This window comes from Trichomycterus rosablanca, chromosome 2, assembly GCF_030014385.1.
Source record: "Trichomycterus rosablanca isolate fTriRos1 chromosome 2, fTriRos1.hap1, whole genome shotgun sequence".
NCBI classification, from domain to species: Eukaryota; Metazoa; Chordata; class Actinopteri; order Siluriformes; family Trichomycteridae; genus Trichomycterus; species Trichomycterus rosablanca.
In genome coordinates this window covers 40,902,283-40,925,965 of record NC_085989.1, presented here as the reverse complement: position 1 = coordinate 40,925,965, position 23,683 = coordinate 40,902,283, and the positions used below count along the sequence as shown (strand labels likewise).

Sequence of the window (23,683 nt, the reverse complement as noted above, 5' to 3'; positions counted from 1 at the left end):
TTTAGAGGCCGCGTTTCTGTTTCTGCTCATGTCATCATATCGATTTACTCCTCATTAGTACATATTGTAAATATATACTCATTATCACAGAACTGCAAGCAAATCAAGCATGAATTATTAATACCAGTATGGGTAGTGCCGGAGCTGGTCAGCTTGTTTTTATGTCTGAAGTTTATGTTGTTTAAATTACATACACCGATGAGGCATAGCATAATGACCACCTTCCTAATATTGTGTTGGTCCCCCTTTTGCTGCCAAAACAGCCTTGACCCGTTGAGGCATGGACTCCACTAGATCTCTGAAGGTGTGCTGTCTGTTGGATCATCTGTTGGATCAGACCACACAGGCCTCAATGAACCTTGGCCGCCCATGACCCTGTTGCTGGTTTACCACTGTTCCATCCTTGGACCACTTTTGATAGATACTGACCACTGCAGCTTGGGAACACCCCACAAGAGCTGCAGTTTTGGAGATGCTCTGACCCAGTCGTCTAGCCATCACAATTTGGCCCTTGTCAAACTCACTCAAATCCTTACGCTTGTCCATTTTTCCTGCTTCTAACACATCAACTTTGAGGATAAAATGTTCACTTGCTGCCTAATATATCCCACCTACTAACAGGTGCCGTGATGAAGAGATAATCAGTGTTATTCACTTCACCTGTCAGTGGTCATAATGTTATGCCTGGTCAGTGTAATAACAATGTACACATTTATGTAATATATGAATGCCATTTCTGTTCTTTTCACTTTATATATAAAGTTAATAAAAAAAACATTTCCTATATTGGGAAAAGGACTTTTCAGGACTATCGGTTATTTTATAGTTTTACATTACATTAAAAATCTAATAACAATTTTAAACTGATCTAATACAGAGAAATATCTGGTACAACAATACAAACTAACACAATTTAGAAGTGGAAAAGCTGGCTCCACCATCTACTTTTCCTTCCCACATATTCTAGTACTTTATACTAATGTGATTGTCAGACCACATTACATTCATTTGTTTTACATTTACATTTTTGGCATTTAGAAGATCCTTTTATCCAAAGCAACCTACAATTATGACTGATTTTAAGCAATCAATTAAGGTTTAAGGTGGTGGGGCTTGAACCAGCAACCTTCTGATTACTAGTTCAGTACCTTAACCACTGAGCTATCACTTTTACTAATTAAGTATAGAGATTATGAAGATCTTTTAGAATAGAATATTGTAGAACATCAGAAAAATTTCTTCAAGGCCAAGCCATTGTGAGAGCCAGATTATGCAACATTCTTAATATTTTTTTTACCCTTTCTTTACTTTCTTTACATATTATATGCATCTTTTAAATTATTTTATATACTTTATACTGTATCTTTAGTATATTAAGTACTTATTATTATTATAGAAGGTGAATCAAAATTATAACACTTGAATGGCGGAATCCATTTATTCACAAAACATATGTCATATGTGTAAGCTGATTTACAGGACAGTCATGTTCATGTTCAACACACAAAAACCAGCGAGCAACAGTACCATTTAAAGCCCGGACACACATTTTGTGGGGAATAGATCCATTAGTGTTAACATAATTTTGACTCACCCGGTATGTCCCACACAATGAGCCACAAGTAAAGTCTGCACCCTTCTGGAAATAAAAGCATAGATGAGCTTCTTTAGAGTTTGTTGGGGCACCAGACCCTTGATTCTGGATATATTATACTGTATATTAAGATGTTAAGTGGTTTTGGCAATTTCAGCCACATGCATTTCTAACTGGTGTAAAATATCAAGCATAAGATGTAATATTGAAAGTCTAAGGACGCCAGTTTGTCTGCTAGAGTCAACTGTGAGTGGAAACATTTTAGAGCATCAAGCAATTTCTAGTTCTAACTCTTGTTGTAACAAGAATCCATCAGTTAGATGGATAAAATAATGTCAGGTCTGGTGGAAATGATGGGTTTCAGCATAGAGAAATCTTCTATATGACTTCAACAGCAGCTCACTCCTTGAGTTTGAATTAGAATGCTGACTTTAGACCAGGCCAGCATCAGTGCCTGACCCTAATAGTGCTTCTCTGGATTAATGAAAGCAAATACCTGAAGTCATGCTCTGTAATCTTGTGGGAGAACACTTTTGCTTCCTTGAAATGATGTGTCTTTTTTTTTTTATAAAGAGGATCTGTCTCCCATTCCAGTGATGATGAATGGAGCAGCCTGCTTGTGTGTGTGTGTGTGTGTGTGTGTGTGTGTGTAGAGGGCTGTTATCAGGGGTAGACATCACAGGCATAAAGTGGTAAGAAGGACAGAGGTTATCCTACAAGCTCCTAATATTACCTAGCTGGGGTGGCAGATCTAAGTTTAATATCTCTGAGACTCTTCAGCAAGCTCTAATTGTGGGAGGACATTTAAACCACAGCATTTCAAACATTTTTAGTCTGTTTGAAATTACAGTGGTTTTTTTGTTATTTACTTTATCTGCATAAATTACTTAATTTATTTTGAAAGTTTTGTCTGATATAATATTTACTATATTAATGTGTTATAGATAGAAAATAAAGTAACAGCTTGCATTGTTTACATTGCAAATATATATAATTTTTATAATATTTTTTACATTTCCTTATTACCCTTATTCCACCTCTTGTTTTATATTATCCCTTATTTTTTTATCTTTACCCTTAATAACAGTCTTGGAACAGTTACATTTCATTGTATGTTCTACTAGCTACAGCAATTGTAACAGCAATTTTATGAAATTAGGAAAGTAATGTAAAAGTTGTCATGTGTGTGTGTATGTGTGTGTTTGTGTGTGTTGTAATGCATATAAGTAGGTATGTGCACTGTGATAATGCATATAAGTTGTAATGCACTGTGATTTTTTTATTTAAAACCTGCTACCAGGGGTTTTGGTCCGGGTTCTTTTTGTGCGGAGTTTGCATGTTCTCCCCGTGTCTGTATGGGTGTCCTCCGGGAGCTCCGGTTTCCTCTCACAGTCCAAAAACATGCAGTCAAGGTTAATTGGAGACACTGAATTGCCCTATAGGGTAAATGTGTGTGTGTGTGTGTCTGCCCTGCAATGGACTGGCGCCCTGTCCAGGGTGTTATTGTGTGCCTTGCGCCCATTGAAAAGCTGGGATAGGCTCCAGCACAGCCCCCACCCTAATTGGATAAGTGGTTAAGAAAGTGAGTGAGAGTGAGAAATATTAAAACACACCTTTTTGTTGGTAGGGTACGTTTTTTAAAAGTCCTTTTTTAAGTTATTGTATTATACCATTGTATTATGTACACCTTAATGTATGTTATGTAAAACTAACACTGTTTTGGTTTTGGGTTCAGTTGATTCAAGATTTTTATTTATCACATGTGCATTTGTAGCTGGTACGAAGTACAGTGAAACATAGACGATTGCTCCAAGACTGTTACTATAGGTAAAGGTAAAAAAAGAATAGTGTAATATGAGTAATAAAGACAATAAACATTATTAATATACAAATTATTATATATATTTACAATGTAAGCAATGCAAGTAGTGGTGGTTAAACTTTAGTCTTTAAACAGCATGATTACATAACCTGACAATTTGTATACCTAATTTGTAGGTTCAACACAATTAATACCAAACATTTCTATGTTGCACTTTGTAACAGTTTTGTCATGTTGCATGTATGTTTACACCTATACTGCAAAACTAAAACAAGTGCGGGTCCCACTGTGAAAACTACTGTATATGGCATTGGTAGTTCTGTAGGAGTACAAGCATTCAACATTTGCACCACCATAATACTATGGTAATGTCATTGTTAAAAATATCAACTGTATCACTGTTGTGTGTTTTAGTAAAGCTGTACTTGTTTCTTATTCAAATTTGTGATATACATTATCTTTACCAACTACTTTTACATTTGAGGTATTTCACGTAGGCTTTTACATAAATAAACTTACTGTTATGACTGAATACAATTTGCTCAGGGGCCCAACAGTGGCAGCTTGGTGGCAGTGTAGCTTGAATATGCAACCTTTGGATTACCACCTTAACTGCTGAGCTTTTACTGTCCCACTTACAATTATACTAAATTCTTGGTACATGTGCTTCAGGTAATGTAAATTAATTCGTTGTAAGTGAGCATGAATGAGTGATATAGTGAAGCTCTATGACAGACCAGTTCCTGTCCTGGCTGTAATTTTGCTTTGTGGTTAGTGTTTCCAGGATACACCCTGAATCCAAAATATTAAAATGATTACCGATGAATAAATGAATGAATGAATGAAGCCTAAGTGCAGCATGTTTCTGTAATTTAAAGGGTTTGAATGTGTTTGTTTGTTTTTTTGTACACTGCAGATCATGTGGTGTGTGAAGAAGAGTTTAAATATGCCATGCTAGCCCTGAACTGTGTGTGCCCTGGCACCTCCACCCTGATCACCCTACTGATTCATTCCTCCAGAGGACAGTGAGTAGTAAACACAAACACATACTAGTATGGTCTGTATCACTTGTGCTGTGCATTATGCCAATTTTACCCAAAATAGAGGATTAGAGGATTACTCTGGCCAAATAAAGTGTATGTAATGTGTATTCTCTACATATTGTTTTAGCCTGCTTTCACTCTGTTCTTTAATGGACAGGACCACCACAGAGCAGGTATTATTTAGGTGGTGGATCATTCTCAGCACTGCAGTGACAATGACATGGTGGTTGTGTGTTAGTGTGTGTTGTGCTGGTATGAGTGGATCAGACACAGCAGCGCTGCTGGAGTCTTTAAATACAGTGTCCACTCACTGTCCACTCTATTAGACACTCCTACCTAGTTGGTCCACCTTGTAGATGTACAGTCAGAGACGATCGCTCATCTATTGCTGCTGTTTGAGTTGGTCATCTTCTAGACCTTCATCAGTGGTCATAGGATGCTGCCCATGGGGCGCTGTTGGCTGTATATTTTTGGTTGGTGGACTATTCTTAGTCCAGCAGTGACAGTGAGGTGTTTAAAAACTCCATCAGTGCTGCTGTGTCTTATCCACTCACACCAGCACAACACACGCTAACACACCACCACCATGTCAGTGTCACTGCAGTCCTGAGAATGATCCACCACCCAAATAATACCTGCTCTGTAGTGGTCCTGACCATTGAAGAACAGGGTGAAATCAGGCTAAAAAGTATGTAGAGAAACAGATAGACTACAGTCAGTAATTGTAGAACTACAAAGTGCTTCTATATGGTAAGTGGAGCTGATAAAATGGACAGTGAGTGTAGAATCAAGGAGGTGGTTTTAATGTTATGTCTGATCGGTGTGTATATATTTATATATATAATTTTTATTAATACAGTAAATTTTGTAGCTAGTTAATTCACTTATCATTGCCCATTGAAGTTAGCTTCAATTGCTTTTATGTTAGTTAACTAACATTAGCTCACCTGTTTTAATCCTATTGCTAAAACTGGTCAGTGATGAACCAAGATGTGCCACAAAAGTATTTGGTCAGTTGCAAGTCCAGCTGTCATCTTTTAATAGGATATTTGAAGAAAAAAGTATAAAAAAAGGATATGAAAATATATAAATCCTGCAGTTGTTAAATACCAATGTAGTCTAACGCAAAACAACACAACAACTTTAAGAAAAGTGTGTAAAACTAAAACAAATAATGATTTAAAATAGGCTTACTGTTTAATTGAGTTTTTCAGAGGTGTTTTAATGAAGTGTATTTTTCTTCTCAAAGGTTTAACAGCATGCTCCTAAGCTTAAATCAGTGCTGTGTCCAGACTAGAAATGGACTAGTAAGCTGACAGCACACTGTATACAACGATTATGCATAACATTATGACCACCTTCCTAATATTGTGTTGGTCCCCCTTTTGCTGCCAAAACAGCCCTGTAACTGTGATGCACTGTGTATTCTGATACCTTTCTATCAGAACCAGCATTAAGTTCTTCAGCAATTTGAGCTACAGTCTGTTGGCCTTTGCTCCCTACGTGCATCAGTGAGCCTTGGCCGCCCATGGCCCTGTCGCTGGTTTAGCACTGTTCCTTCCTTGGACCACTTTTGATAGATACTGACCACTGCACACCGGGAACACCCCACAAGAGCTGCAGTTTTGGAGATGCTCTGACCCAGTCGTCTAGCCATGACAATTTGGCCCTCGTCAAACTCACTCAAATCCTTATGCTTGCTCATTATTTCCTGCTTCTAACATCAACTTTGAGGATAAAATGTTCACTTGCTGCCTAATATATCCCACCCACTAACAGGTGCTGTGATGAAGAGATAATCAGTGTTATTCACTTCACCTGTCAGTGATCATAATGTTATGCCTGGTCAGTGTAATAGAAAAAATATTTCTTAGTTAGCATGTAACAATGTTGGTCATTTATCTGCCATTAACAATTGCTGAAAAAATCTGTGACATTTTGTGTAGAAATGTAAGTTCTAGCATCCTAATGTTAGCTTAGTTTAATAATACCATATTAGATTTTAAATAAGCCATTATCTCCAGACATGCAGGTCCTCCTGCTGCAATGAAGTGACTAGATAATTAATCTCTTATAGCACATTATCTCTGCAGTTGTTTATATCATTTTAATTTTTTCCAGCTGATTTTTTTTTTTATTTGTAATTCATCCTGACATTTTTTATTACGCCCCATGAATATTACATACTGATGCTCCAGCAAGTGTGTGAGCTGCACATTTTCATCTCATAATACCATATTCATCACCTCAAAATCTTTGCTGAAGGGCATTAACAGTGATGTTGGCCTATTCGTTAATATCTGTGATACAGAAGTGTGAATTTTCTGTGTTTATGTGTTTGTCTGTACTTTCTGTCCACTTTCATAGGGAAGCTGGGGCAAACTCATCCGACCAATGGCAGCGTACCTACCGGCGCTGCTCGGCCAATGAAGTGCACCACATCCGGCTGGAGGAGAGCAAATTTTTTGGAGAATACCAGGGCAAGAGCTTCACCTTCGCCTCATTCCATGCGCATAAGAAGTAAGCTGGGTGTTTATTAGTATGTGCACACATGCATGCTTTAGGGAGAAACAGTATTGAACTTTTGTGAGTGTGTTTACATTTACATAATTTTACATATTTTTTAATAAACATTTTCTGTTTTTTTTTCAGACTTTTGCTAAATTATTTTTTTTTTTTACACCCCTTTTTCTCCCACTTTAGCGCGTCCAATTTCTGCCCGTCAATCATCCTCTCACTAATGCTGGTCCCTGCTCCTGATTGGGGAGGACGAGGCTGCTCCACATCCCCTCCGACACATGCACAGCAATCGAACGTCTTATCGCCTACACTTGATGAGTGCAGTGCAGTACAGCGCTGTGTACGGAGAGCCACACCCTCTACCGCACTCCTTTCCCATCTCCGTGCAGGCGCCACCAACCAACCAGCAGAGGTCGTAATCGCACTAGTCTGAGAGAGAGTCCCCATCCGGCTTAGTCCCGCCCCTAATCTGAACAACAGGCCAATCGTTGTTCATGTAGCCGCTCAGCCAGAAGGCAGAGCCGAGATTCGATACGATGTATATGAGATCTCAGCTCTGGTGAACAGCGTGTGTTTTACCACTGCGCCACCTGAGCGGCGTGCTAAATCTTTTTTCTAAAACATTAAAACAGCTTCTGTATTTTCATGGCTAGTTGTGAAATTGATTTTCTTCTCTTTTTGCATTGTGCCAGTTTGCTTATGGTCAATTTCCCTGTGCAAACTGCCAGGTGCACGAGACTTCTGCTGGCCAAAACTTATCCTGTGGTGATCTACTCTGCCACCCAGTCTTGTTGCCTATCTATAAAATTAGTTTTCCATTAAATATGGAATTTCAGAATGTCAAGACGCTCATGTGGTACAGCGGTAAAATACAGTACATTGTATCGAATCTCAGCTCTGCCATCCGGCTGGGCTGGGCGGCCTCATGATCAATGTTTGGCTGTTCATTCAAGGAGGGAGTTGGATAGGGACCTCATAACTGATGCAGTTATGACCTCTGCTGGCTGATTGATGGTGTCTGCACAGAGTAGAGGAATAATGCTGATCAGTGTGTGTCTCCCCATGCACAAGGCTGAACGCATATAAACTCGCCTTGTGCAGGTAAAAAGATGCAGTTGGCTACTGCTCACGTGTCGGAGGGGGCGTGTGTTAGTTCGCTCTCCTCAGTCGGGGCAGGGGTTAGCACCAGTAGAGAGGAAGCATAAAGCAAACAATTACTGACTGTAGTCCATCTGTTTATCTACATACTTTTTTAACCTGCTTTCACCCTGTTCTTTAATGGTCAGGACCCCCACAGAGCAGGTATTATTTAGGTGGTGGATCATTCTCAGCACTGCTGTGACACTGACATGGTGGTGGTGTGTTAGTGTGTGTTGTGCTGGTATGAGTGGATCAGACACAGCAGCGCTGCTGGAGTTTTTAAATACCGTGTCCACTCACTGTCCACTCTATTAGACACTCCTACCTAGATGGTCCACCTTGTAGACAGAATGATTCACCACCCAAATAATACCTGTCCTGGTCCTGGGAGAGTCCTGACTATTGAAGAACAGCATGAAAGGAGGCTAACAAAGCATGCAGAGAAACAGATGGACTACAGTCAGTAATTGTAGAACTACAAAGTACTTCTACATGGTAAGAGGAGCTGATAAAATGGACAGTGTGTAGAAACAAGGAGGTGGTTTTAATGTTTAATGTTAAATGTCAAATAAAACTTGGATATAACTTAGAGTAGTCAGTGTACAGCTTGTATAGCAGTGTAGATTTACTGTCTTCTGAAAATAACTCAACACACAGCCATTAATGTCTAAATGGCTGAAAACATAAGTGAGTACACCCCACAGTGAACATGTCCAAATTGTGCCCAAAGTGTCAATATTTTGTGTGACCACCATTATTATCCAGCACTGCCTTAACCCTCCTGGGCATGGAATTCACCAGAGCTGCACAGGTTGCTACTGGAATCCTCTTCCACTCCTCCATGATGACATCACGGAGCTGGTGGATGTTAGACACCTTGAACTCCTCCACCTTCCACTTGAGGTTGCGCCACAGGTGCTCAATTGGGTTTAGTCCATCACCTTTACCTTCAGCTTACTCAGCAAGGCAGTTGTCATCTTGGAGGTTGTGTTTAGGGTCGTTATCCTGTTGGAAAACTGCCATGAGGCCCAGTTTTCGAAGGGAGGGGATCATGCTCTGTTTCAGAATGTCACAGTACATGTTGGAATTCATGTTTCCCTCAATGAACCGCAGCTCCCCAGTGCCAGCAACACTCATGCAGCCCAAGACCATGATGCTACCACCACCATGCTTGACTGTAGGCAAGATAGAGTTGTCTTGGTACTTCTCACCAGGGCGCCGCCACAAATGCTGGACTCCATCTGAGCCAAACAAGTTTATCTTGGTCTCGTCAGATCACAGGGCATTCCAGTAATCCATGTTCTTGGACTGCTTGTCTTCAGCAAACTGTTTGCGGGCTTTCTTGTGCGTCAGCTTCCTTCTGGGATGATGACCATGCAGACCGAGTTGATGCAGTGTGCGGCGTATGGTCTGAGCACTGACAGGCTGACCTCCCACGTCTTCAACCTCTGCAGCAATGCTGGCAGCACTCATGTGTCTATTTTTTAAAGCCAACCTCTGGATATGACGCCAAACACGTGGACTCAACTTCTTTGGTCGACCCTGGCGAAGCCTGTTCCGAGTGGAACCTGTCCTGGAAAACCGCTGTATGACCTTGGCCACCATGCTGTAGCTCAGTTTCAGGGTGTTAGCAATCTTCTTATAGCCCAGGCCATCTTTGTGGAGAGCAACAATTCTATTTCTCACATCCTCAGAGAGTTCTTTGCCATGAGGTGCCATGTTGAATATCCAGTGGCCAATGAGAGAATTGTACCCAAAACACCAAATTTAACAGCCCTGCTCCCCATTTACACCTGGGACCTTGACACATGACACCAGGGAGGGACAACGACACATTTGGGCACAATTTGGACATGTTCACTGTGGGGTGTACTCACTTATGTTGCCAGCTATTTAGACATTAATGGCTGTGTGTTGAGTTCTTTTCAGAAGACAGTAAATCTACACTGCTATACAAGCTGTACACTGACTACTCTAAGTTATATCCAAGTTTCATGTCTATAGTGTTGTCCCATGAACAGATATAATGAAATATTTGCAGAAATGTGAGGGGTGTACTCACTTTTGTGATACACTGTATATATATATACAGAATGACAGATTTTCTTTTTGGTTTCCTTAATTTTCTCTTAAATTTAATTAAACATAATTATTAAACTAAGTAAATACAAATCAAACATTTACTTGTCAATTTAAACAATTTTTGTTGGACCCCTTGGTACATGTGGTATATCTTTAAGGTTATTGTCTTAAGGTGGTTTGAATTTTTTAGTTTTCTTTGCATAGTGGATGTTACATGATGCATTAGGCTGAATATAAACAGTGACTGGAGGTCAGGATAAAACTGATCAAACTGATCAAACCCAGGTCCCCATGTTGCATTATTAGCTGTGCCACCCTGACTTCAGACATGAATCAGAAGTAAAATATTTATAGTAAACTTCTGAATTTTTTAAATACAGTAAAAAGCTGTTTTGGCTTGGTTTGGTAACATGAGATATTGTTTCCTTTTAAGACAGAACTACCAAACTAAAGTGACAAAACTAATTAGTTACAGTGTGTGTTTTAAGATTGTAGTTTTATATTATGTGACTTGCTATGTATGGTTCTGACACTGTATACTTTCTATGCTGTTGAAAGATTTGCACACTGGTTTAAGTGAGTATTCCGACCCCTTGACTTTTTGCACATGTAACTGTGTTGTGGCTTTGATTTTGAATACATATAATTCCCATTGCCCTTTGTTGGACTGGTGATTTTGTCCAAAGTGTTGTTGTAGCCTAGCGGTTAAGGTACTGGACTAGTAAGCAGATGGTCGCTGGTTCAAACCCCACCACTGCCAGGTTGCCACTGTTGGGCCCTTGAGCAAGGCCCTTAACCCTCAATTGCTTAGACTGTACGTCCCTTGGATAAAAGCGTCTGCTAAATGCTAAAAATGTAAATGTAAATTCGGACCAATCGTAACCCTGATCAGGATGATTCAGTGCTAAAACAGACAGTGAATGAATTAATGAATGAACCACAGCTGCAATTACAGCTGCAAGTCTTCTTGGCTATGTCTCTACAAGCGTTGCACACATAACTTGAGGCAGTTTATCTCATTCTTTATCGCATATGCTCTCAAGCTCAATCATATTTCAGGCATCAATCAAGGCTCAATCAATTATAGGCATCAGTACTGCCTTCCTCAGGTTTCTCCACAGATGTTTGATGGGGTTTAAGTCTGGATTTAAGGCTAGGCCACTGTGACATTAGAAGACATGCCCAGGATCCACCTCAGTGTTGTTTTGGCTGTATGAAATGTGAAATGTCGACCCAGTCAGAATTTGCATGCACTTCTACAGGAGGTTTTCTTTGTGTTTGTTTGTATTTATCTGCCCCAATTCTTAACAATCTGCAGGTTCCTTTCACTGAGACGCCCCCAAAAAGCTTGATGCTTCACTGTAAGGATGGCATTAGCCATGTAATAGCATCTCCTGTTATTGTTTGTCAGACATAGTGCTTGCTATTCTGTCAAAAGCATTCAAATTTAGTCTCATTAGACCAGATAATTTTTCCTCATGTTGCTAAAGTACTTTACATTCCAAGCAGGCTGCTTCTGTCCTGGCACTCTATATAAAGACCCGGTTTGTGGTGTGCTTCAGAAATGGTTGTCCATCCAACAGGTTCTTCCATCTCTTTAGAGGACTTATAGAGCTCTTATAGAGTGATTCTTGGGTCCTTTTTCATCTCCCTGAGCAAAGCCCTCTCTGTGATGCTCACTTTGGCCAGACAGCCAACACTAGGAAGGCTTAAGGTTGTGCCAAGTTTATTCCATTTCAAAATTAATGAGGTCCTGGGGACATTTAAAGCCTTAGATATTTAGATATTTGATACATCCTTGTCCTAATCTACAAAGATCCACAGACTTCATGGCTTGCTTTTTGTCCTAACAGTGACGCTTGCTGAGTAGTAATTTCATAATTAAATCCACAATGCAAAAAAGTCAAGGGGGATGAATACTTTCTGAATCTACTTTATATTGTATTAAATACTGAATCCCGTTCACATGTTTTCCTGATTTTTCTGTCTTTATATTATGGTGCTCATTAAATGAAAATTGCTCCCTCTTTCAGGGGTTCTTTGTTGTGAATATTCTGTAATGTTGAATTTTGTGACACCCAGTTGGTTTTCATTGGTTATGGTTCACATCTCATTTTCAGAATTGCCTCCTTTCCTCAACATATTTAATCATTTCCCTGATTTAAATGAGCACTGTTAGGAAACATGGAGCAGATTAAGTAATTACCAACATCTGTCAAATATTGAAATTGCAGTGATTAAACATAACAAATGGCATTCATTCAGCATAGAAATTGCTATAGACATAACACTTCATCTGTTGTACAACAGAAATTGTATGACTGTAAACTAATGTAAATTCACTGTTGCAGTATGAGCACTAATAACTATACATGTCATTCAAATAAACCCTCACCAACAAACATATACACATGCAAGCACATTACAAAAATAATCCAATACTTGTGCCCACAGACAGCTTTGTTGCATGTCTTGGCAGGTATGGAGTGTGTCTTATAGGTGTGCGGAGACTGGACACTGCAAACATCCTGTTGAATCCTGGCCCATGCCACATCATGGGTGCCTCAGACATCTGCTTCTACATCAACATCTCTAAAGAGGAGAACTCAGCTTTTGTCAGGGGACACAGAGATCCCACCAGAGGGGCAGGCGCCAACTCCAGGGATGTTCCACAAACCATCTACCATGGGCTTACACGCCTCCCGGTCCACAGCATCATCGCCAGCATGGGTCAGTTATTACACTGCATGCTGTTATAACCATACAGTATTAACAGGTGGTGGGCAAAATGACAGATTCACCACATGAAAAAAGCCAGATGTTAAATTGACTACATAACAACTGCAAACACAGCTGTACAGGTTTTATTATGTTACGTTCCAGTGAACAGCATGAATTATGAATTTGTAAGCTCAGATGAAATGATAGTGGACACGTGTGCTGAATAAATCATTGAATAAACAATTACTCATTATTTTGGTAGTACCTGTATTGCTATAGAAAAGTAAACAGGTGCTGTGGTGTTCAGCTTGACAATTTTGAATGTTATTAAGAATAGATATTATAAGTTACATTGTAATTTAGAGAAAATTTGAATAATTAAAAATTTAAGTGCTTTACAACAGGGGTTTTCAACCTGTGGGATGTGAGTACCTGTCCAGGGGGGCGTGACATGCCGAGATTTTTTTTACTTCTAAAACTAAAGCAATTCTTTTTCCACCCACAGGAGACATTTCATTAGTCACAGCATCTCACATGTTCAATATTATCCAGCTCAGTCTGAAAAAGTGTGTTTCTTTAAGAGAGGTGTTTAGTGGGAGATGCTCTGTTCACATTATCGCTATAAGTGATTCAGGAGTTGATTCGTTAAAGCGAATCAAAAGTTTCTCTTCTCAGTCAGCTTTCCTTTTTTACTGTTATTAATGAATGCTGCAGTTTTAAATAAACACCAGCTACTGCGACATTTTGTTTGGCTCCCTTTCCTTACTGGTCGGAGGCTTAATTAAACTGGCTATTACCACAGAGAGGTAGCCAAGTCCGTTGAGCTAAAAGTTATCTCCCCTTAGTTTTTTGTCAGTCAAAGCAAAGTATCCTGAACTAGCGAACTTAGCAATTGATGTACTTTTGTCTGTACTTGGCTCTGTGAAGTAACATTTTCTGCTCTCATTTACATCAAAAGCAAGATCCACTTACTCATGACTAACTGTAACTGATACACACATTTCTATAATGTCCTCGCTGAATAGGCTCAGCCGTCACACTGAATAAGATAGAGCTGCATTATTTTTTTGAAGTAAATATTTCAGTCAGCAAAATTGCATAGTATGTATGATGTGCACAACGTTAATTTTATTATTTTAGCTTGTCAAGAGCTTTTGCAATGGTTTCTTTGCGAGGGTTAATGGGGTTGATTTTTGACATTTTTGCATATGGAAGAAAGACAAGGTGTTGTTTTACTTTTTTAATTAGGTCTAAAAATGAATCAGATGACTTTGAAGCAGGTGAACAGAGATGAAAACTGATGAAAACAGTATAGTAGAAACGTCACAGGCAGAAGCACGTTCATTTCCTTTAGTCCAATATCTCCATCTAGAGCGAAGTCCTGGAAATACAGTTGAAGTTTAAAATGTACACACACTTGCAAAATACATTTATTTCATGGTGGTCCTGGAATTTTTAAATGCTTTTTTCAATAATATAAGTACAAGATTGTGTTTATTTAAGTGTTTAGTGTAAAATTGGGTGTTTAGATGTTGTTTAAAGATTGTTGTTTAAAAAAATTTTCCAACCTTTTTCGCCAAATTTTCTCCCCTAATCTAGTAGTGTCCAATTATCCTGATTGCATCTTCCACTGATTCAACCCTCCACCACTGACTGAGGACGCTGAGGACACGTGCACGGAGAGCCACACCCTGATCAGCGTTATTCCTCAGCCCTGTGCAGGCGCCATCAATCAGCCAGCAGGGGTCATAATTGCACCAGTTATGAGGACCCATGATCCGGCTTGCCCCTAACCCTATGAACAACAGCCAAACGTTGTTCATGCAGCCGCCCAGCCCAGCCGGGTGGCAGAGCTGAGTTTCGATACGATGTATTAGAAAACCCAGCTCTGGTGTGCTAGCATATTTTACTGCTGCGCCACCTGAGCGGCCTAAGACAGATTTGGCTGTTTAAACAGTAAATTGCACCATCTAATTGCTAGTACAAAAAAGATCCCTGATGCCTGTCTTCCTTGAGTCTTGAGCAAAGTGAGAATTGGAGTTCAACTTTATACGAGGGTTCTTCAAAAAGTTATTTATTAAGAATTAAAAACAAATGATATCACTTTTCTACAGAGCCACCTTCTGATGCATTTTTCCAGCTTCGTACCAACTTTTTAATGCCATCAGAAAAAAATGTTTTTGGTTGAGCGCAAAGCCACTGCTGCACCGCAGCTTTCACATCATCATCACATGAAAATCTTCTTCCCCTTAAAGCTTCTTTTAGCGTCCAAAACAGTAGAAATCATTCATTAATTCATTTTTTAACCGCTTATGTATTTATGGGGGGTTGGGTTGGGGGGCGCTGGAACCTATCCTAGCTTTTTAATGGGCGCAAGGCACACAGTAACACCCTGGACGGGACGCCATTCCAACGCAGGGCAGACACACATACACACACACACCCATTCACTTATAGGGCAATTCAGTGTCTCCAATTAACCTGACTGCATGTTTTTGGACTGTGGGAGGAAATCGGAGCTCCCGGAGGAAACCCACGCAGACACGGGGAGAACATTCAAACTCCGCATAGAAAGGACCCGGACCACCCTGCCTGGGGATCAAACCCAGGACCATCTTGCTGTGAGGCGACAGTGCTACCCACTAAGCCACCGTGCCGCCCACGGTAGAAATCAGATGGGGCTGTATCCGTACTATAAGCTCTGTCTCAGTCTGTCAGCCGCGACCAATAACTACTCCTCTCACCCTTACTGTATCCACTCAAAATATAAAAGTGTGGAAACTTCTTGAACATCCCTTAAAGATACCTCATGTAAATCGTGTAAATTTTTCCCTGGAGGTACAGTTTAACTAACTAACGACCCCCTGAACTTTTGTTTTTACCACTTTTTGTGGGGTACAAGTATTAATTAGGAAGGTCAGACCCACCCAGTCAGCTCCACCTGTAATTCGAACCATGGTTTATGATGAGCCAGGCTTGTGGCTTGAAGAGTGTGAGATGAAAGAAAAGTATTTGCTTTTAGGTAGGTGAGAGATGGTCAGATTTTGTCTGTGTATGCAAACACATGCAAGCTGCAGGAAGTCAGGGGGTCTAGCAGCAGTAGAATGATATGGAAGTACTCGGGTAAGCCTGACCATGCTAAATGTCAATATTATATACTCTTGCTAGTTGAATATAAATATACTGAATTAAATGTCATCTTGTATAATCTGGTGCTGGTTTTACTATGCAGGAACGGTGGCTATAGATCTACAAGACACAAGTGACAACAGCCCTGAAGGCTCCGGCCCAAAGGAAATGGCTCTGAGTGGAAGCAGGACCGGGCGCAGCGGAAGCCGAGTAGAAGTGTGTGGTGGAAACACCCTGGCTCCACCCAGCACAGGTGACTGTGAGGACAGGAGGCACAGTATTGCTCCAGTGCTGGAACTGGTGGACAACGTCCATGGCCCCACATTTGACTTGCTGGGGGATCAATCAGAGGATGAAGGGGGAGAGGAGGGCAAAGATGAAGAAGAGGAGGAGGAAGAGGGAAGAGCGGGACAAGCAGAGCACAAGGGCCAGTGGTGGGGAGCACAGGGCGAGTAAGTACTGAAAGGGTGAAATAAGTGAACGTGGTGGTAGTACGATACAGCCGCCTTAAGCTGCATTTCCATGATACGTTGGCATATATCGCTTACCTTGCCACTGTGCTACATTGTGTTGTGCACGAAGCAGATTTACAGCTTTGATGCTTGGTTTTTACAGCTTGCTGCTGTGCTCAAAGTTGAGTCTAATTGTTATTGAAGTGCCACCAATAAGACAAATTGTTTATATGACATCAAAACTGAAGCACAAGAAACTGATTCTTACCGTATAACGAAACTCTAAACTGTTAAATTCCACTGTTGGATAAATTAAAACCATGGCATTGTGAGAATGATACAGCATGGTAACTAGTGAGCTGTGAAATAGGAGAATACAATTGCATTTAGATAGCAATCTTTCATTTACAAATCCTGGAATTGCTTGTTGTGGCTTTGTAGATTTAATGCACACTTTGATTGAAGCAGTAAAGTTTAATGAACTTTGTCAATTTCCCTTTTTATATTGTCTCACATCTGATTGTTGATTCATTATTGAATTTTATTTTATTTTCATCGACCACATTATCCTTGTTAGGGCTGGAGTAGGTCTGGTTTCACTGGGAACCACTGGTCACAAGGCAGTGCAGGGCTTGAAAAACACCCCTAACCCTCTTGGCTCAGGGGGGCTCTATACAATGTCTCTAATGTGATTATGTAACTGATCTTATACTAAGTTACTCCCATTTATCTTTATCTTTATAGATTAGTCTGTGCAGAGGTTGGTAGAGATTGCTTGGTTCAGAGATGATTTATTATTCTTACCCTTAAATAGGCATTAAAACTTGTCCTCTGAATAGTACAGCTGCCAGAAATGCCTTCTACTTTACTCTAGTTTAGTCTTTAGTGCAGAACACAGTGTTGTGTTTGTTAAACAATATATAGCCTGGTATAAGTCAGTGGTTCTCAACAGGTGGCTTAATATATTTTTTGAGAAGAGTAAAAATACTTACAGATGATGGGATGGAAAAAAATCAATAAACTATAAAGCATACAGGAGATCTCTTGTGATTTCATGTACATCTATTTTAAACTACCTATAGCCTGTTGCCCATGTGGCGCAATGGGAGATTCCAATAGCACACCAGTGCCGAGATTTTGAACACCTCGGTTCAAATCTCGGCTCTGCCGCTGGTCAGCTTGGCGCCATCTAGCGGCCACAATTGGCAGTGCCTGCAACAGATAATAACTGGCCACCGTGTCTGCTGGGTGGGTTGACCAGACTAAAGTGGGAGGGTTCTTCAAACGCTGTGTAAGGACCCTGGTTAGACAGAGGTGCCTGTGCAGAAAGAAGGGGTCTGCTAGGAGACGTACACGGAGGTGTGAGCAGCAACATACCCTCCTTGAATGCAATCAGGGATCCACCAGCAGGAAAGACAAATTGTCTATGCTACATGGGGAGAAAAAGGGGAGAAAATGTTCAATTCACGTACCTCAAAAGTGCAAAGGTCAACAGAATTAATCACTACGAATTATTCTCCCACCACCAGTGACAAGCTCTGCAAGCATTAGCAGTAAATCCATGACATTATCCAAAATTAAAAAATGCCAAGGTTAATTCATTATGGATTCACTGAATTGTCCTATGAGCAAGAAGCCGTTAGACTAATAATAAGCGTTTGTTTAAATACTACAACTTTTGTCATCCTTGCTGAAAGCGTAAGGTTATCATTACCCATGTCAAGGGGGTCCAAGAAAAAAAATGTAACACAGTGGGGTCTAAGAGAAAAAAAGGTTAAGAACTGAAATAAGTAAACTGTAACCGTTTAGTTTGGAACTGAACCCATGTATGTTTGTGGGCGTATTTGCATGTGTCGAGCAGGTGGGTGAAGGGATACCCTCTAAACTCTCCATACATTGGAAGTTCTCCAGCCCTTTGTCATCTCCTGCAGGAAAAGATGCCTTTTTGCTGCCTTCGCCTTGATAAGGTGAGAGCCCATCTCTTTCTATGTCAAATAGCAATACCACCCAAAAATCACCACTAACACGTCGACTAATTTGTGTTGCGTTTTAAAATGCTGTTTTTTTTTTTAGATTTTTTATGGTTTAATTCTTAACCCATTTATTATGTTTATTTATTTATTAGGATTTTAACGTCATGTTTTACACTTTGGTTACATTCATGACAGGAACAGTAGTTACACATTACACAAGATTAATCAGTTCACAAGGTTATATCGAACACAGTCTTGGACAATTCAGTGTCTCCAATTCACCTTTGGACTGTGGGAGGAAACCGGAGCACCCGCAGGAAACCCACACAGACACGGGGAGAACATGCAAATGACCCAGACGGCCCCACCTGGGGATCAAACCCATGACCTTCTTGCTGTAAGGTGTTAGTGCTACCCACTTAGCCACTTGTTTGTGTTATTATAAGGACAGATTATGCAGATTTACATTTACGTTAATATGTACTGCCTAAATGAGGTTCATTTCTCTATAATTTTAGATTATAGATAACGATTTTGATTATAGATAACAATTATAGATAACGGTTATAGATAACAGGACAGTGGTAGCCTAGTGGGTAGAGCTTTGGGCTATCAATCAAAAGTTTGAGAGTTCGAATCCCAGCTCTGCCATGCAGCCACTGTTGGGTCCTTAGCAAGGCTCTTAACCCTCTTGGCTCCAGGGGCACCATACAATGGCTGACCTTTAATCTGACCCCAACTTTCAAACAAGCTGGGATAGGTGGAAAAATGTCGTTGTACTGCACACCTGTATATGTATATATGACAAATAAAGCCATTCTATTCTATAAAAAAGATGGTTCTTCATTTTCAGACTAAGAAAATGGTAAGTTTGATTTAATTTAGTTTTAGTTAATTGTGCATTTGCCATAAATGCTTTGCTTTTTCTCATGCCCAGGCTTGCCCTCACATGCCTTATGAAGACGCGCGCTCCTACGGTTTTAAAAACAAGCTAATAATCGTGTCGGCCGAGAGTGCTGGCAATGGCCTCTACAACTTCATCGTGCCTCTGCGAGCCTACTACAGACCCAGGAAGGAACTGAACCCCATAGTGCTCCTACTGGAAAGCATGTGAGTAAAAACCAGTCCACACCATAACCATAACTCACCATCGTGACCCCATGACCGTCACACACATGCAGTGTGCTGGTTTAATTATGAAATCTAATCTCGCTGAGCCTCTAATGCAATGAAGCTGTACATTATTCGCTCAAATGAGTCCCATTAGTTGAATGAGGGTAGGATTTCACAGCAGACACTCTCACAGCCATTTTGTCAGTTTTGTAAATGGTGGCACAATTTGATTAGGAACACAGGGGTGAAACACATCCACTGGTTACTTCAACCTTGTGCTAAAGATGATCATTTACATTTACATTTTCAGCATTTAGCAGATGCTTTTATCCAAAGCGACTTACACAATGAGCTTAACACGATGAGCAATTGAGGGTTAAGGGTGTTGCTCAGGGACCCAACAGTGGCAACTTGGTGGTGGCGGGGCTTGAACCGGCAACCTTCTGCTTACTAGTCCAGTACCTTAACCACTGAGCTATCACTGCCCTGTGATCAGTTTTTGTTTTTTATCCTTTTTTAACCACATCTTTTAGCAGTTCTGTTCCAGAGGAAGAGTCAACGAGCTGATAGGATTTAGAAAACATAAATAAAAGTGACAGCCTGGATTTGTTCCACAAAAGTGCTTTGAATATATCTATATACTGTCTATTATACCGTCTATTTTATGCCTGTTCTGGGACACAGACCTTCATCTAGTTGGAATGACAATTGTAATGTATATAATGTTCTACCTCTCATTTTATATCCTTAGATCACTCATATTTTTACATTTTCTGACTAAAAGTGAAAATCTGATTAATAATCAAAAGCTGTATCAGCTATCATCAATATATATACACCGATCAGCCATAACATTAAAACCACCTCCTTGTTTCTGCACTCACTGTCCATTTTATCAGCTCCACTTACCATATAGAAGCACTTTGTAGTTCTACATTTACTGACTGTAGTCCATCTATTTCTCTTCTCTACATACTTTTTTAGCCTGCTTTCACCCTGTTTTTCAATGGTCAGGACCCCCACAGGACCACCACAGAGTAGGTATTATTTGGGTGTTGGATCATTCCATGACACTGACATGGTGGTGGTGTGTTAGTGTGTGTTGTGCTGGTATGAGTGGATCAGACATAGCAATGCTGATGGACTTTTTAAACACCTCACTGTCACTGCTGGACTGAGAATTGTCCACCAACCAAAAATATATCCAGCCAACAGCGCCCCGTGGGCAGCGTCCTGTGACCACTGACGGAGGTCTAGAAGATGACCAACTCAAACAGCAGCAATAGATGAGCAATTGTCTCTGACTTTACATCTACAAGGTGGACAGTGAATGGACACGGTATTTAAAAACTCCAGCAGCACTGCTGTGTCTGATCCACTCATACCAGCACAACACACACTAACACACCACCGCCCTGTCATTGTCACTGCACTGCTGAGAATGATCCACCACCTAAATAATACCTGCTCTGTAGTGGCCCTGTGGGGGTCCTGACTATTGAAGAACAGCATTACAGGGGGCTAACAAAGTATGTAGAGAAATAGATGGATTACAGTCAGTAATTGTAGAACTACAAAGTGCTTCTATATGGTAAGTGGAGCAGATAAAATGAGCAATGTGTAGAAACCATACACATATTATATATTGCATATTATATATTAATAAAGGCTGATAAAATGTGGTCTGTTGCTGATTAGTAATCTAAAGCTGAATTTTTTTAGTCAGAAAGTATTTAGTAGTCAGAAAAGCTGTTCCACTCCAGTTTGTGTATTTTGCTTGTGTCTAGAATTGGTGTCCATCTGCTGCAATTTGAATTGACTGGACATATTTTGGAAAAGCACACATTTGGGTCTATAATGGCCCACAATTTTCACTGCACTGTCAGAACAAACCCCAAGCCACATGGTCCAGGAAACTATCTTTGGATCACTGCAATTATATTGTTGCAAGGCATATATCAGGGTGAGAATATCGAACAGAATTCAAAGCTAAGGCTTTCCCAGGACTGTAGTGGATTTAATAATTTTGCAATGGCAGAAGAAGCATTATGTCTTCTTATAGAAGGCTGCCAGACCAAATAAAGCATCAGAGCTAGATAGGCCTCAGTCAGGAAGGTAAGAAGAACCTGATAAACAGAGAACCATCTCTTATGCACTCCATAAATCAGGCCCTCATAGTAAGACAGAGTAAAGAATAAAGAATAACGTTCATGGAGCAAAACATCAAACACTGTCTAGCACAATCAGGCACAAAAACTAAAACCACCTCTACTTTGAAACATGGAGGTGGAAGCATCATGCTATGGGGTGCTTCTTACAGGCAGGGACAATAAGAGACAAAAACACAGGGTAATGCAGCCAAACAGGATCATTCTTTATAAAACCTTCTCCAAAGCACACACAAACACTGACAGTATACCTTTTAACACAACATCATAACCTTTATAAAAAATACAATGCAATACAATACAATACAATACAATACCAAAAAGCCAGCAGATACTAATCACCTACACTTACTATTAAAAATTCTATTGCTTGTGCATTTGTTTGTTTGGCAGACCTGAAGCAGACTTTCTTGAGGCAATCTGCTGGTTTCCGATGGTCTTCTACATGGTGGGCTCCATTGATAAGTGAGAAAAGCCTCAAGCATTTTCCTTTACCTTTCCTCAAACCCAAATACCTCATTATGCTCTTCATTTTACAATATTGTGTCCCTGCACTGTGTGTGTGTGTGTGTGTGTGTGTGTGTGTGTGTGTGTGTGTGTGTGTAGTCTGGACAGTCTTTTGCGCTGTGGGGTGACGTTCGCAGACACCATGGTGGTGGTGGATAAGGAGAGTTCGATGATTGCGGAGGAGGACTACATGGCTGATGCCAAGACTATAGTGAATGTACAGACACTGTTCAGGTACAGTTCTTACCATGTGATGCAGTAACCATAATGCTAGTACAGGCTTAACATTTTTACTGACCCACCACAACCCCTGTCTCTTCACCCTCACTCCAGTGAATTACTGTACAAAAACGCATATTCTACTTTACTGTCATTTCAGCTATATACAACTACATATTGAAACGGAGCTCTAGGATCAGGGTGCAACACAGAACACAAGCAAGTAAAACAAAATAAAAACAGTGCCATAAATACAAGGACTGCAGTAAATACTAGGCACATTTCTAACCTAAAAAGTGAAGGGGATGGGACCAAACAGGGGCATAACTACCAGGAAGGCAATACTAAAACTAACTGAAATTGTCATACAAAATGTGTTACAGTTTTACTTTTATGTGTTTAACTTAAAGGAGTGTCTAATAGAGTGGACAGTGAGTGGACACGGTATTTAAAAACTCCAGCAGCGCTGCTATGTCTTATCCACTCATACCAGCACAACACACACTAACACACCACCACCATGTCAGTGTCACTGCAGTGCTGAGAATGATCCACCACCTAAATAATACCTACTCTGTGGTGGTCCTGTGGGGGTCCTGGCCATTGAAGAACAGGGTGAAAGCAGGCTGAAAAAGTATGTAGAGAAACAGATTGACTACAGTCAGTAATTGTAAAACAACAAAGTGCTTCTATATGGTAAGTGGAGCTGATAAAATGGACAGTGAGTGTAGAAACAAGGAGGTGGTTTTAATGTTTGGCTGATTAGTGTATATCTCTTTAATATGATTTTAGGTATAATATTGATAATTTCAACCATTTACACATATAGAACATAGAGATTTGTTTCTTAAAACCCTTGTTAATTTTTTTTTTTATAGAACTTTTTACACTAGGCATTGTCTCAAAGCAACTTTACAGATTCCAGGACCAAACACCCCTAATGAGCAAGCCGAAGGCAACAGTGGCAGAAAGAAACTCAGAACATTTTACTAGGGAAAAAAACCCTGAGAGGAACCAAACTTTTGGATATTTGGATGAATTAAAATTTCCTATTCCAAAACCAATTATTCTAATATTGTGCTGTAACAGCCTTCACTCTTCTGGAAAAGCTTTTTACGGGGCTTTGTAATGTGTCAAACTTGTGACACTGGATTTTGTACAATTTATATTCCAATTTATTCCATTTAATCTTATTAAACT

At 40.2% G+C, this 23,683-nt stretch overlaps 1 protein-coding gene across 1 annotated transcript in view; it reads left to right on the top strand.

Annotated features, from left to right (window-relative positions):
• The window catches only part of kcnt2b (potassium sodium-activated channel subfamily T member 2b), a 172,865-nt gene that overhangs the window by 138,998 nt on the left and 10,184 nt on the right, over positions 1-23,683 (top strand). Inside the window, 8 exon segments of the mRNA XM_062990849.1 lie at positions 4,333-4,445; positions 6,774-6,979; positions 12,681-12,931; positions 16,155-16,503; positions 18,365-18,470; positions 19,414-19,586; positions 22,151-22,222; positions 22,364-22,498. Coding sequence (XP_062846919.1) covers positions 4,333-4,445; positions 6,774-6,979; positions 12,681-12,931; positions 16,155-16,503; positions 18,365-18,470; positions 19,414-19,586; positions 22,151-22,222; positions 22,364-22,498 — 1,405 coding nt within the window.